We start from the raw sequence: 12,983 nt of genomic DNA, 5'->3' as shown, positions 1-12,983 counted from the left end.
TGTCCGAAACCTTCACTATAAATATTCCAACCAGACAACCCATTACAGTTCAAATGACACTTATAAATAAATTTAACAGAACAGGTTACTGGCTTATTTCTGTGTAGACCTTTGAAGAAAGGGACCCTTTCAGGAACAATCTGAAAATCCTTCTGTCTTGTCAGACTCATCTGCTCATCCTAACAGCATTTGGTTAAACTGTAAACTACTGACAGACCTGGCTCCTCCCATTAAATACATCATCTGTATCCCACTAAGATGTCCATCACCTGCTTATACCCCAGGGAATCTCTAGCAATTAAAACAATATCCCATTATGTAAACAAGTAAATGGTTAGAAACCATTGTCACTTCATTTTTTACAACAGCTTAATGACAGCTTTAGTAGACACACAGCCTGGATACCTTATCCTAGGTTCTTTAATAATATTATTGCAATGAATATACACCTTAACCCAGGCTTTCAATAACATTATATCAACAGACATAAAATCCAATAATATATATACCAGTTTCTTACATTTATCACACCAGGCAAACAGATCATTTTGACCTGCGATGCCTCGCCTTATGGGATGGGGATAGTCCTGTCTCACAACATGGAGGATGGCACAAACAGGCCCATCGCCTTCACCTGCCGAGCACTCACCGATGCAGAACGGAAGGAGGCACAAATTGAAAAAGGAGGCCTCGCTGTGATATACGCCTTTAAGAAAATTCCATCAGTACATATATGGCCGCCGTTTCACCATTATAACAGACTACAAGTGTTATTTGGGGTTACTCCATGAGGATAAACCAATTTCACCTATCGCTTCGGCCAGGGTGCAGCACTGGGCTTTGCCACTGGCAACCTATAGCTATGTTTTCCAGCATTGCTGGGGATGCAGATCTCCAGTGTCGATGCCCTGAGTCGGCTCCCACGCCACCAAAGTCTGACACCACCACCTACGCCCCAAGAAATTGTCCAGGTGTTAAATTTTCTGGATTAGCCTTAGTTTTATTAGCTCTGATTATGTCACCTTTGCTCACGAGTCGCCAGGTATCTTTCTGATACCGCCACGTGGTTCAAGGTCGATTTATGATTAATAAGACAGCACACCGCTTAGTAAGATTGAAATCAATGGTCATTTATTATGTACAGCAATAAATACTTATACAATAATCCTACTTTCTATATCACTACCTACCACTACTGGCCAATACTTAACTTTTGGGAATGGCCCACCAGGTCAGGGAAACGAATGGCTTATCGAATTGGGTCTGGCCTGCGGGATTCAAAAGGCTGATACGGGTCGATGGCTAGGAGTCTCTATCGGGTAGCGATTGCTGGAGTCAAACTTACGGTTTCTGATCGATGGTTCTTGCGAAGGTTGCGAGCAGGAGAAGAAGGGAGAGAAGGGTCGATCTGAACTTGGCCCCTCAATTTATGGGGCCCAGGGGCTTCCTGCCTCTCGGGGCGGACCTTGACCCTGAGTCCCAAGTGATTGGACTTGTTCCCAATCACTGGGTTCGATACGCTCCAATAATGGGGCGATTCCTTGATCGGGGGGTGGTCGTTCACCTGTCTTTGTCTCGGCCACTGCTGGCACCGAGAGGTCTGGCCCGGCATTCAATTGCTAATATGTTGCAATTGTTCCCGGGGATAGCCGATTAAACTGCAGATGTCTGTGTTGATGTGCTGCTAATAGTCTTGAGTATCGATCTGGGCCGACTTCCCCAGAGCCGAATACGCTATTCTGTCTGCAGCTGTCCGTTTGTGCCCTGTTGGCTGCTTTTCCCATCAGCCTTTTGGGTTAGCCATTTTATATCGGGTTTTGGCAAAATTAATCGGGAATCAGCCATTTTAGGTGGCTACATTCCCTACTTGTGATCCTAACGCGAAGCGTGAAGGATCACCTAAATTTTGTCCTTTCCATTCCCTGACCGGGGGGAGGACACCTCCTACATGGCCACTACTCTGACCCTAGCTATGCACAAAAATTTACCTAAACAATTCTTGAGGGCGCTATGTCAGGCAGGGCATGCATCTACAAAATAAAAACTTGGAACCTCTAATTTTACCTAAATACACTCATCAAGCATTGCATCATCCTATCTCTCTAAAACATACAACAATCATAACATTCAATATACTCTTTCCTGGCTTGGCAGTCAAGCTCAGGATCATACATTTTCTGTTAATGGGGTTTTGTACATTTTTTTATTTACAGAAAAACGCAAGTGCATGTTTTATTATTATTGTTTCATAGGTCGCGGGGGTCTGGGGTCTGGTCATACCTGAATATAGGGGATCAGATCCGATATACCGGGGTTCGAGCGCGGCACGCTCTCCTTCTCCATTTGCGGAGGCGCATAGTCTGCACTGCACAGCAGAGTATCGCCAACGCTAACAGTGCTTCAATTACGTAAGACGTAATGAACAATTACGTTATGAACCTGGCACACCAGGAAGATGCAGTGTCGCTGGTGACTGGGCTTTGGGTACTGCGAGGCAGTGAAACATTAACGGCAGGGGGGTTTGGAGTAATGGGGTCCGCGTTCCCGCGCAACCAAATGTTCGTAAAGAAAATGTTGAGCACGGTGAATGAAGTCCTCATGGCTGTCCTCTTTCTTTGTCTTTCTTTGTGTTCTCTGTTTTCTCCGGTCCTGGAGCTTCTGGAGTTCTGTAAAGCAAGCATAGTATCTGTAACTACCTTGGTATAATATCCGGTATGTTAGTGTGTCTGTCCTTTTTGGGGCCAATTAAACCCTTATAATTGGTCACTATATGTGACACCCTCATTTTGTTTTCGAAACAAATGTTAGGACACGGCACACTTCCCAATGGTGGACCAGTGCTAAGTTTACCATCCAAATGTTCCTGGATGTAAATACCATATGGCAGCAACCCAAAGGTCGCCTAAATAAATAAAACTGTTTTGAAAGGAAAAGGTCGAATGAGGTGCGTATGGGCAGCGACGGGTAAGATTTGGATGGAGTCCCCGGGTAGGACGGCTATCAATACCGTATGTCCCCTACCCGAGCGTTTTTGACCAGCGGGGGGGTCCCCAGGCAGGGCGGGTCTCACGCCGTTTGTCCATTGCCTGAGCAACCGACAAGAACGGGCAAAAATGTAGTCATCATGGTGGGGTTGCTGCTGTGATTCTACCCTCGAATCAGAACGGCCGTCTGGTACTCGAACCAGTACCAGCTGAAAAGCTAGTTCCTCTGAACGAGCGTGTGGTCTGCTGACCAGGTATCTGCAGATAAGCTAGTTCTGCTGAACAAGCGTCTGGTCTGTTGACCAGATATCTGTGGACAAGTTGGTCCCGCTGAACAAGCGTCTGGCCGCGCACGGTGGGTGTCCGTTGGAAAGAGCTAAAATGTTTCAGGTGAATGGGTGTGTGACAGTGAGAAACATTCTCCTGTCGGATGAACAACACTTAAACAAAACATACAAACAACATAAAACATCCTGCAGGTTCCATCAGGAAGGACAACACTTTTCCCCAAGTGTCTCCTTTAAATCACCATGTGGACACCTCAGTTCTCTGTTGCGAACAGGGTCGCAAAGGGGTTGGCAGATTGGGTTTCCGACTCGAGGTCGTCCCCTTCCCCCGGTGCCAAACTCTGGAGTGAATTAATGTCGAGAGGGCTGCGTGGTGTGAGTTGGGGTTGCTTTCGTCGTTGCGGACGAGTCTGTAGGAGTTGTCGCAGTGCCAATGGGTTTCGTCGAGTTGTGTGGGGACAAAGTCGGGGTCGTCCGTGTGGTTCGGTGGTCGGTGGTGTGGTTTGTTTAGGAAAGTGATCATGAAGGGATCACTGGAGTCGAAATCGGAGTCGCTGGGTGTGGGTCCTGTTGTATGAGGATAGTAGGGAGGCGTGCTGTGGCTATCGTCAGAGTCACAGTCGCTGTCTCTGCTGCTGCAGTCTGAGGGCGTTCCGGGGCAGGGTGTAGAAAATCCCTGTCACTGGGGTGGAGTCGGGGGCGAGTCCGTGTTTGGGCTGGACGTGGCGGGGGTTGGTCTGGTTACGTTGGCTGTGGGCGGGGTGTGGTCTGCTGCGTCAAGCATGACATGGTGGGCGTGGTTTGACTGTGCTCAATAAGCCTTTAACTGGTTTATGTGAAACCACGCAGTCTTACCATTTGGGTATTTGATTTTATATACCGATGGGCTTACTGTATCCGTAATGGAGTACGGACCCGAGGATTTCGGAGACAGAAATGTGCTGGGGTTATACACAGACAACATCACTTGTTGTCCTATATTATACTCCGTTGCATGTACTGCCTTATCAAAACAGGCCTTGCTCTGTTTTCTTTTGGTGCCCAGTTTAACAGCGGCTGCTAACTGAGCCGTTTTTACATTCGCAACTAATTGTTCAACGGCTTTCTCGTGGGTGAGGGCCGTAACTTCAGGGCTGGTCAGGTCTAAACCTAACAAGTACTCTGTCCCTTTCATGGGGCGTCCGGTCATGAGGGTGTGTGGGGAGTAACCTGTGGAGGTGGAAACAGTGTTACGCAAAAACATCAGCGCAAAGGAGAGGACAGAATCCCAAGTGGTGTTGTTCTGCTGGACCATTTTTCTAAGGGTGGTTTTTAGGGTCCGATTCATGCGCTCCACTATACCACTCAACTGTGGGTGGTATGCAATGTGAAATTTTTGGGTTATGCCAAATATCGTGAGGACGTTCTGCATGACCCGTCCCGTAAAGTGAGAACCTTGGTCCGATTCAATACTGCGGGGGAGTCCCCATCTTGTAAAGATGTGGTGGGTTAGGATTTTGGCTGTGGTTTTTGCGGTGTTGGTGCGGGCTGGAAATGCTTCCACCCACTTTGTAAAAGTGTCTATGACCGCCAGAACATATTTATAGCCATTCCTGCAAGGGGGCAATGGACCTATAAAATCGATCTGGAGGTTAGTCCAGGGTCTGTTAACGGGTCGGGTGTGGCTGAGTTGTGCCTTTTTGCCATATCTATCTGGGTTGTTCTGTGCGCAGATGAGGCAATTCTCAATGTAATGGGATACATCCTCTTTGAGATTTGGCCACCAACAAAGCTGTCTGAGGTGGGCTGCGGTGGGATCGATTCCCTGGTGTCCATGACCATATGGAATAAACAGATTAATTGGTTCCTATCCTGCTTAGGAACTACATAAAGGGTGTCTTTTAGCACCACACCGTCATGTGTGGTTATCGTATTTCTTTACTTCTCGTATGAGGCTGGAAACTTCCCTTTCACGATTTCAGTGAGAGCGCTATCCTGCTTCTGGGCCTCTACTAGATCTTCGATCCTAGTCTGCGTGACCTGAACTGCACTCACTGGCGCACTCACTGGGGCGCTTTCGGGGGGCTTCCAAAAGTACCCATGTCTGGATCCTGCCTTAGCCAGTGCGTCGGCTTTTACATTTCCAGGAGGGAGGAACGATGGTGGCTGCGGACTTTTATAATGCCAAAAGTCCTGTCCTTGGCTTTTTGCAAAATATGGCAGAGTAATGGGGCTGAGGGGAGGGGTTTCCCATCCGTGGAAACAAATCCTCTTGTTTCCCAGAGGGGCAGAAATTCAGTAAAGCTGTTGCAGACGTATAGACTGTCTGAATATATGTCTGCTGGGCTGGGGAAGGAATCTGGGTGCTCTATAATGTAAGCGATGGCCGCAAGCTCTGCTGCCTGCACGCCTAAGTGCCCGGGTAATTTTAATGCGATTTCCTCGAGGGCGCGTCCCTGCGCGTCGTCCACATAAATCCCACAACCTGTTATGCGTTGCCCATCCAGGACTGTGGAAGATCCATCCACATAGATCCTAATGCGCGTGTCCGGGTGAGGGGGGCTCTGAGATGGAGTGGCTAGTTCTCTGGGGGGTGTTTTAGCTATAAAGGGGCCTGTATTATGGTGGGGAGAGATGATTTGACACTCATGGGGGGTTCCGGGGTACTGTAAATTGTCTGCTAAGTATGTGTGAGTCTTGGTCCGTTTGACTGTGATGTCCCGTCCTTGTAAGAGAAGGGTCCACCTAGCAGCGTGTATCTGGCTGACGGTACCGTCTTTAAGTCGTCCGTCTAGTAAAAGTTGGGTGGGGGTGTGCTCGGTCAAAATGGTGATGGGGTTCAGTCCGGTAATGTATGAAAAGTACTGGACTGCCCAGAAAACTGTGAGGAGGTGCCTCTCACAGGCTGAGAATCCCTGCTCCACAGCATCTAATATTCGGGAGGCATAAGCCGCGGGTCTTAGTTGGTCATGCCGTTCCTGCAGGAGCACGGCTGAAAGGGTGCGGTCTGTGGTCGCTACCTCTATGGCGTAAGGGGAAAGCAGGTCTGGAACTTGTAGTGCGGGAGCGGCTATGAGTGCCTGTTTTAATGATTCCACAGCATCCGTATGCTGTAGAAGCCACTCCCAGGGAGCTCCTTTCTTTAGGAGGTCTGAGAGGGGCGCTGCCTTGCTGGCGAAACCGTCAATGTGGTTTCGGCAGTAGCCAACCAGTCCTAAAGTCGACCGGAGGGCTGAAACGTTTTGGGGAAGGGGCAATTTAGCGATCTAGTCAATTCTTTTGTGCTCGATCTCGCGTTTGCCGTGTGTGATATTAGTACCCAAATATACCACTTTTTCTTCCAATATCTGGGCCTTTTTGGGGCTTACTTTACAACCAATGGAGTGTAATAATTCCAGGAGTTTGGACAGAAGCTCAATGTGGTCTTCCTTTGTGTCTGTCTGTAGTAGTAGATCATCTACATACTGTACCAGGCATTCGGGGCGAGAAAATTTCGCTAGTCTATTTGCCAGCTGCCGGTGGAAAATGGAGGAGGAGTTGTGGAAGCCTTGTGGCAGGCATGTCCACGTGTATTGCTGCGCTCGGAAAGTGAAGGCAAATTTATACTGGCACGCCTTTGCCAATGGAATGGACCAGAATCCATTACTGACGTCCAAAACCGTGAAATATCGGGCATGGAGTCCCTGTTTGAGCATGGTCTCGGGACTTGTTGCTACGGTGGGGGCTGCTACGGGGGTGACTTTATTGACTTCCCGATAATCAATGGTCAAGCGCCATGATCCGTCGGGCTTTCTCACTGGCCAAATCGGGGCATTATTAGTTGAGGCTACCGATCTTAGGACGCCCTGCTCTAATAAGCTTTCTATAACCTTTAGGATTTCTCCCTCTGCTTCTAGGGGGAATCCGTTCTGCTTTTGGGGTCTAGGGTCCGGTCCTGTTAATTGTACGGAGCCAGTCATCCGTCCACAGTCGTGCTTGTGGGTCGCGAATGCTGCCCTGTGTTTTTACAGGACTGCCCTAACCTGTCGGTCCGTGCTGAGTGTGGTGGGGTTGAACCAAAACTTGCCTACTGCACTAATTTTGTTCATGTAGTCCCCAATGTTGAGCGTTGCGGGGGCTCTAGCGGATTTCGCCATCTTCCAGACACACTGGTTGACTGGATCGAAAGAGAGGTGGTGGGAATTCATGAAGTCGATTCCCAAAATGTGCTCTGCTGTTTGGGGCAGGTCGGCTAAAACTACGGGGTGTTTTTGCTAATGGTTCCGATTTGGATGGGTACCGGGGTTGTGATGTGTCCCTGCTGTGAGTGGCCTGTGAAGCCGCTGAGGGTGATAGTGGCTGTAGTGGGCCATGTGTCCTTACCAAGGGTGGAGGAATTTAAGGTGGTGCGGGACCCTCCTGTGTCCCAGAGAAGCTCGATCGGCTGTCCCCTAATTTTTGCTGCGACTACGGGTCGTCCTGACCTATCCCAAAGGGTATCGCAGACCCAACTGGGGGAGCCTGTACACCGTCAGTCTGTTCCGGTCAAGTCTGTCTGATCCGACTGGGCGCTAACGCTATGTATGGGCTCTGCCTTTTTCTTATTGAGAGTGCCTGTCTGTTGGGCTCTCTGTGGTTTTTTACGGGCATTGCATTCTTTGGCAAAATGTCCCAACTGTCCGCAATTGTAGCATTCTTGCGGTTTTGCTGGGGGGCTGCTCTTTCCCTCGTTTACCCAGGCGGGGTTGTGAAGAGTGGTTCTTACTGCCTGCACGTCTGCGGCGGCTTGTTTTTCCTCGTGGGTTCTAGCGGCGGGTTTATTGTGAGCAGACTGTTCCCAAACGCGGGACAATCTTTTTACCACCCAATTCTCATTATGAGCCTCCTCCGAGGGGTCATAATTACTACAGGCATTCTGTCCTGGTTCCGTGGCATGGGAGATAAGGGTGCGGGTCCATTTGGCCATATTGTCTGCGGACAAATGGGCACGGTCTACGTTTCCGAAAACGGCTTCAAAGTGAATCCACAAGCGTCCTGCGAACGCTGTGGGGTGTTCAGACTTCTTCTGTCTGCACTTATTTAGGCCATCTACGGGGTCACCCCGGTTATACCCGATCGCATCCAGGATCGCGGCATGCATTTCTGCAAGGGTGCCTCCTCCTACATTCTGTGGGTCGGGAAGGGCTGCTGCGACCGATGGGTCTAAGCTGAGGACCATGAGCTTTACCTGCTCTTTCTCATCCAGGCCGTACAAGGTCGCCTGGTGTTTGACGGTGGCAAAGAAATGGTGTGGATCTGAAGCGGGGAGGAACGGTGTGATTTTCGCACACGCGTCCCGTAATTGGGCCACTGTGAGGGGGGTGGCTTATAGGAATTCTGCCTCGTCTGCTGTGGCTGTGCGGTGGGTTGTTACAGGGTTCATGGGAGCCTGAACTACCTGCTGTGTGGGGGATGGGGGTGCTTTCCTCCTTTGGGGCTTTCCCTGCGCACATGTTCCCTGAACTTATCTCTGCGCTGTCTCCTGCAATTCTTCCCAATCAGGGCCGTCTTCTTGTTCTAAACTTTCCTCAAAGGTTTCTTGGAATCCTTTTTGGACAGAAAGCAGTGATTGCAGGTCTGCAATTTGCTTTCAGCACTTCGCATGGTCTATGGTGCTCTGCCTTTGTTCCATGGTTGCAGCGTGGAGCGCTCTCAAGGCTGCCTTGAGATCACTACATTGCTTCTGTAGCGTCTCCACCTGCTTCTCTGTCTCTTTCTTTACCAGGACCGCACGCTGCGTGTCCTGATAAGCCTTCTCATACTGGGATTGAAAGCTGCTTAAATGCGCCAGACAAGACTGGTGACCCCGTTTGGCGTCAGCCACCTCTTCGTCCTTTGCTGCTAACTGCCTTTTCAATTCCAGGTTCTCTTTCTCTACCTCGCATACATCGATTTTACTCATACGATGTATGCCTTCTAATTCTTTCTGGAGCGTCCTGACGACCTCCTCTGTGCCTCGCAATTGTGCCAGACAGGACACAATTGCCATCGCTTGCGCGCTTTTGCTAAGCTCTTCTTATGGATTTCACTCATGTTCTCCCACCAATTATGCCCTATACTTCTGGGACCTGAGTCATCATTATTGCAGAAATCGCTCCACACGGGCCATCCTTTGCCCTGTAAAAATTTCCGAATTTCCACTTCCCAAATGGGACACTGTCCCACTTTAACGCTGCTGATCGGTGCGACCGCAAATTCTTCGGCGTTCATGAGGCGTTGCATTGCCTGCATGGCCATCTCTCTTATCTGCTTGCTTTGTTCGAATTTGGAACAGGGGCTAAGGTGGTGTCGTAGATATGGCTTGTGCTAATTTCCGGAAAAACCGACTTCCGACAGTTTTGACGCAACAAAATCTATCAGTTTTACCTTATAACCCTGTTAGTTACGCCTGCATACACACACTTCCGAATTGTGAATTATTGACCAGAACCGCTTGAACACTTGTGGTTTTTTCGTTTTTGTTTCCAATTGGATTCTATTCAAATTTCTGGGGTTCTCCCGGAGTGGTTTTCCACTTCAATCTCGGGTCCCGGCGGAGTCGCCAATTATGTTGCTCTTATTAGCCTTAGTTTTATTAGCTCTGATTATGTCACCTTGCTCACAAGTCGCCAGGTATCTTTCTGATACCGCCACGTGGTTCAAGCTCGAGTTATGATTAATAAGACGGCACACCGCTTAGTAAGATTGAAATCAACGGTCATTTATTATGTACAGAAATAAATACTTACACAATAATCCTACTCTCTATATCACTACCTACCACTACTGGCCAATACTTAACTTTTGGGAATGGCCCACCAGGTCAGGGAAACAAATGGCTTATCGAATTGGGTCTGGCCTGCGGGATTCAAAAGGCTGATACGGGTCGATGGCTAGGAGTCTCTATCGGGTAGCGATCGCTGGAGTCAAACTTACGGTTTCTGATCGATGGTTCTTGCGAAGGTTGCGAGCAGGAGAAGAAGGGAGAGAAGGGTCGATCTGAACTTGGCCCCTCAATTTATAGGGCCCAGGGGCTTCCCGCCTCTCGGGGCGGACCGTGACCCTGAGTCCCAAGTGATTGGACTTGTTCCCAATCACTGGGTTTGATACGCTCCAATAATGGGGCGATTCCTTGATCGGGGGGTGGTCGTTCATCTGTCTTTGTCTCGGCCACTGCTGGCACCGAGAGGTCTGGCCCGGCATTCAATTGCTAATATGTTGCAATTGTTCCCGGGGATAGCCGATTAAACTGCAGATGTCTGTGTTGATGTGCTGCTAATAGTCTTGAGTATCGATCTGGGCCGACTTCCCCAGAGCCGAATACGCTATTCTGTCTGCAGCTGTCCGTTTGTGCCCTGTTGGCTGCTTTTCCCATCAGCCTTTTGGGTTAGCCATTTTATATTGGGTTTTGGCCAAATTAATCGGGAATCAGCCGTTTTAGGTGGCTACACCAGCAGAGCTATTAACGGGTCGCTGCTTTCATAATCAGTTTGACCCGGTGTTCCCCAATTTGTCATGGAATATGGAGACAAGACAAGTTTCTCAAAAGAAGTATCATGACTCGGCAAAAGGCAACAGATAGTTTAAAACCATTGACCTAGTTTTTGTAAGAAACTTTTCATCTGGTCCATCGTGGATACCTAGGCAAAATCTAGTCCTATTTCGTACCTGGTGGGCTTGCAAAGAAGACGTGTGCAAAAGCATGCAGACCATATAAAGAGCAGAGAGGCTGCAACCGCAACAACTGAACAGGTGGAGCCGGTACACAATGGCAATGCCTCTTCGGCAGAACCAGAAGTGAGGGAATTGGGGGGGTTCAGAAGAGGCCCCTCCTACTACACCTGAGGGAACTGGAGGGGAGGATCCCCCCAATGCACCTGTCGAGACTTCGTGACAACTTTCTGCTGTTGACAAAGACACTATCTCACTGGAGAAGGAACCAGTTAGGGAACTCAGACATTCCACCCGGCCTAAGTCATGTCACTTTTAATTCTTTTGCCCTGAATACCAAGGTCCAGGCCATTATTATAATATCAGGAAGAGCAACTGAATGTCCCAACATTGACCACCGAGAACTCCAATACAATCCTTCTACCAGCCCAAAAAACATCCATTAACCACTACTCTCTGTTTCTGTCACTCAGCCAATTTTGCTTCCATGTTGCTACTTTCCCTTTTATTCCATGAGCTTTAACTTTGCTCACAAGTCTGTTGTGTGGCATAATATCAACTGCCTTTTGGAAGTCCATGTACATCACATCAGCAGTGTCCTCATCAACCTTCTCTGTTTCTTCTTCAAGAAACTCCAGCAAATTAGTTAAACATAGTTTTTCCTTAAGGTTTACTTTAATAAACCTGCATTTCTTCATGTGGCTGTTAGTTTTGTCCGGAATTATTGGGCGAAATTCTCCCCCAACGGCGCGATGTCCGCCGACTGGCGCCAAACACGGCGCCAATCAGACGGGCATCGCGCCGGCCCAAAGGTGCAGAATGCTCTGCATCTTTGGCGGCCTAGCCCCAACATTGAGGGGCTAGGCCGACGCCGGAGGGATTTCCGCCCCGCCAGCTGGCGGAAATGGCGTTTGTTGCCCCGCCAGCTGGCGCGGAAATGCGGCGCATGCGCGGGAGCGTCAGCGGCCGCTGACAGTTTCCCGCGCATGCGCAGTGGGGAGAGTCTCTTCCGCCTCTGCCATGGTGGAGGCCGTGGCGGAGGCGGAAGGGAAAGAGTGCCCCCACGGCACAGGCCCGCCCGCGGATCGGTGGGCGCCCCGATCGCGGGCCAGGCCACCGTGGCGGCACCCACCGGGGTCAGATCGCCCCGCGCCCCCCCCCAGGACCCCGGAGCCCGCCCATGCCGCCTGGTCCCGCCGGTAAATACCAGGTTTGATTTACGCCGACGGGACAGGCAATTTCTGGGCGGGACTTCGGCCCACCCGGGCCGGAGAATCCAGCGGGGGGTCCCGCCAACCGGCACGGACCGATTCCCGCCCCCGCCCAATCTCCGGTACTGGAGACTTCGGCAGGGGCGGGGGCGGGATTCACGGCGGCCTACGGCCATTCTCCGACCCGGCGGGGGGTCGGAGAATGACGCCCATTGTTTCTAGAAGTTTCCCTTTCGTATAAAGGGTTAACAGATGGGATATGTTAATACTTGATATAAGTGGTGATGTATGATTGACACTAGTTAGTCATGTGTTCGATTGTCAAGAAAGAGGTTGTCTAGGGGCAACATGTCCCAGTTTCGATGAGGTACTAATAAACAAGTGTGAACCAGATATCAGAGTAATGTCTACAATCTGTCTAAGAAACAAGCCCAAAACCCAGAGTCCAAGACAGAAGGACCCATTCTAAGAACATGGGCCAACCTTGGAGACTTTTATGTAAAAGACCCATCGGTGTTATTAAAGAACAAAGAACAATACAGCACAGGAACAGGCCCTTCCGCCCGCCAAGCCTGTACCAGTCATGATATGAATCGTTGTCAAAACCCTCAGAACTTCCTTGTGCCGTATCCCTCTATACCCATCCTATCCATGTATTTGTCAAGATACCTTTTGAATGCCATTAATGTATCTGCTTCCACAACCTCCCCAGGCAATGCGTTCCAGGCACTCACCACCCTTTGTGTAAAAGAATTGCTATCCACTCTATCCATGCCCCTCATAATCTTGTAAACTTCTATCAGGTCACCCCTCAACCTCCGTCGATCTAATGAAAACAGTCAGAGTTTATTCAG

At 49.6% G+C, this 12,983-nt stretch overlaps 1 protein-coding gene across 1 annotated transcript in view; it reads right to left on the bottom strand.

The window, feature by feature from the left end:
* Window positions 1-1,132: 1,132 nt before the first annotated feature.
* The window catches only part of ptger3 (prostaglandin E receptor 3 (subtype EP3)), a 64,237-nt gene continuing 52,386 nt past the window's right edge, over window positions 1,133-12,983 (bottom strand). Inside the window, exon 2 of the mRNA XM_072511037.1 lies at window positions 1,133-2,666. Within this exon, the coding sequence (XP_072367138.1) occupies window positions 2,427-2,666 (240 nt within the window). The 3' untranslated portion in view covers window positions 1,133-2,426. The remainder of the gene's footprint in view (window positions 2,667-12,983) is intronic.

The sequence above is a fragment of the Scyliorhinus torazame genome, chromosome 7 (genome assembly GCF_047496885.1).
Source record: "Scyliorhinus torazame isolate Kashiwa2021f chromosome 7, sScyTor2.1, whole genome shotgun sequence".
NCBI lineage: Eukaryota > Metazoa > Chordata > Chondrichthyes > Carcharhiniformes > Scyliorhinidae > Scyliorhinus > Scyliorhinus torazame.
The sequence above is the reverse complement of the archived record's forward strand: the minus strand, read 5'-3'. Positions and strand labels throughout refer to the sequence as shown.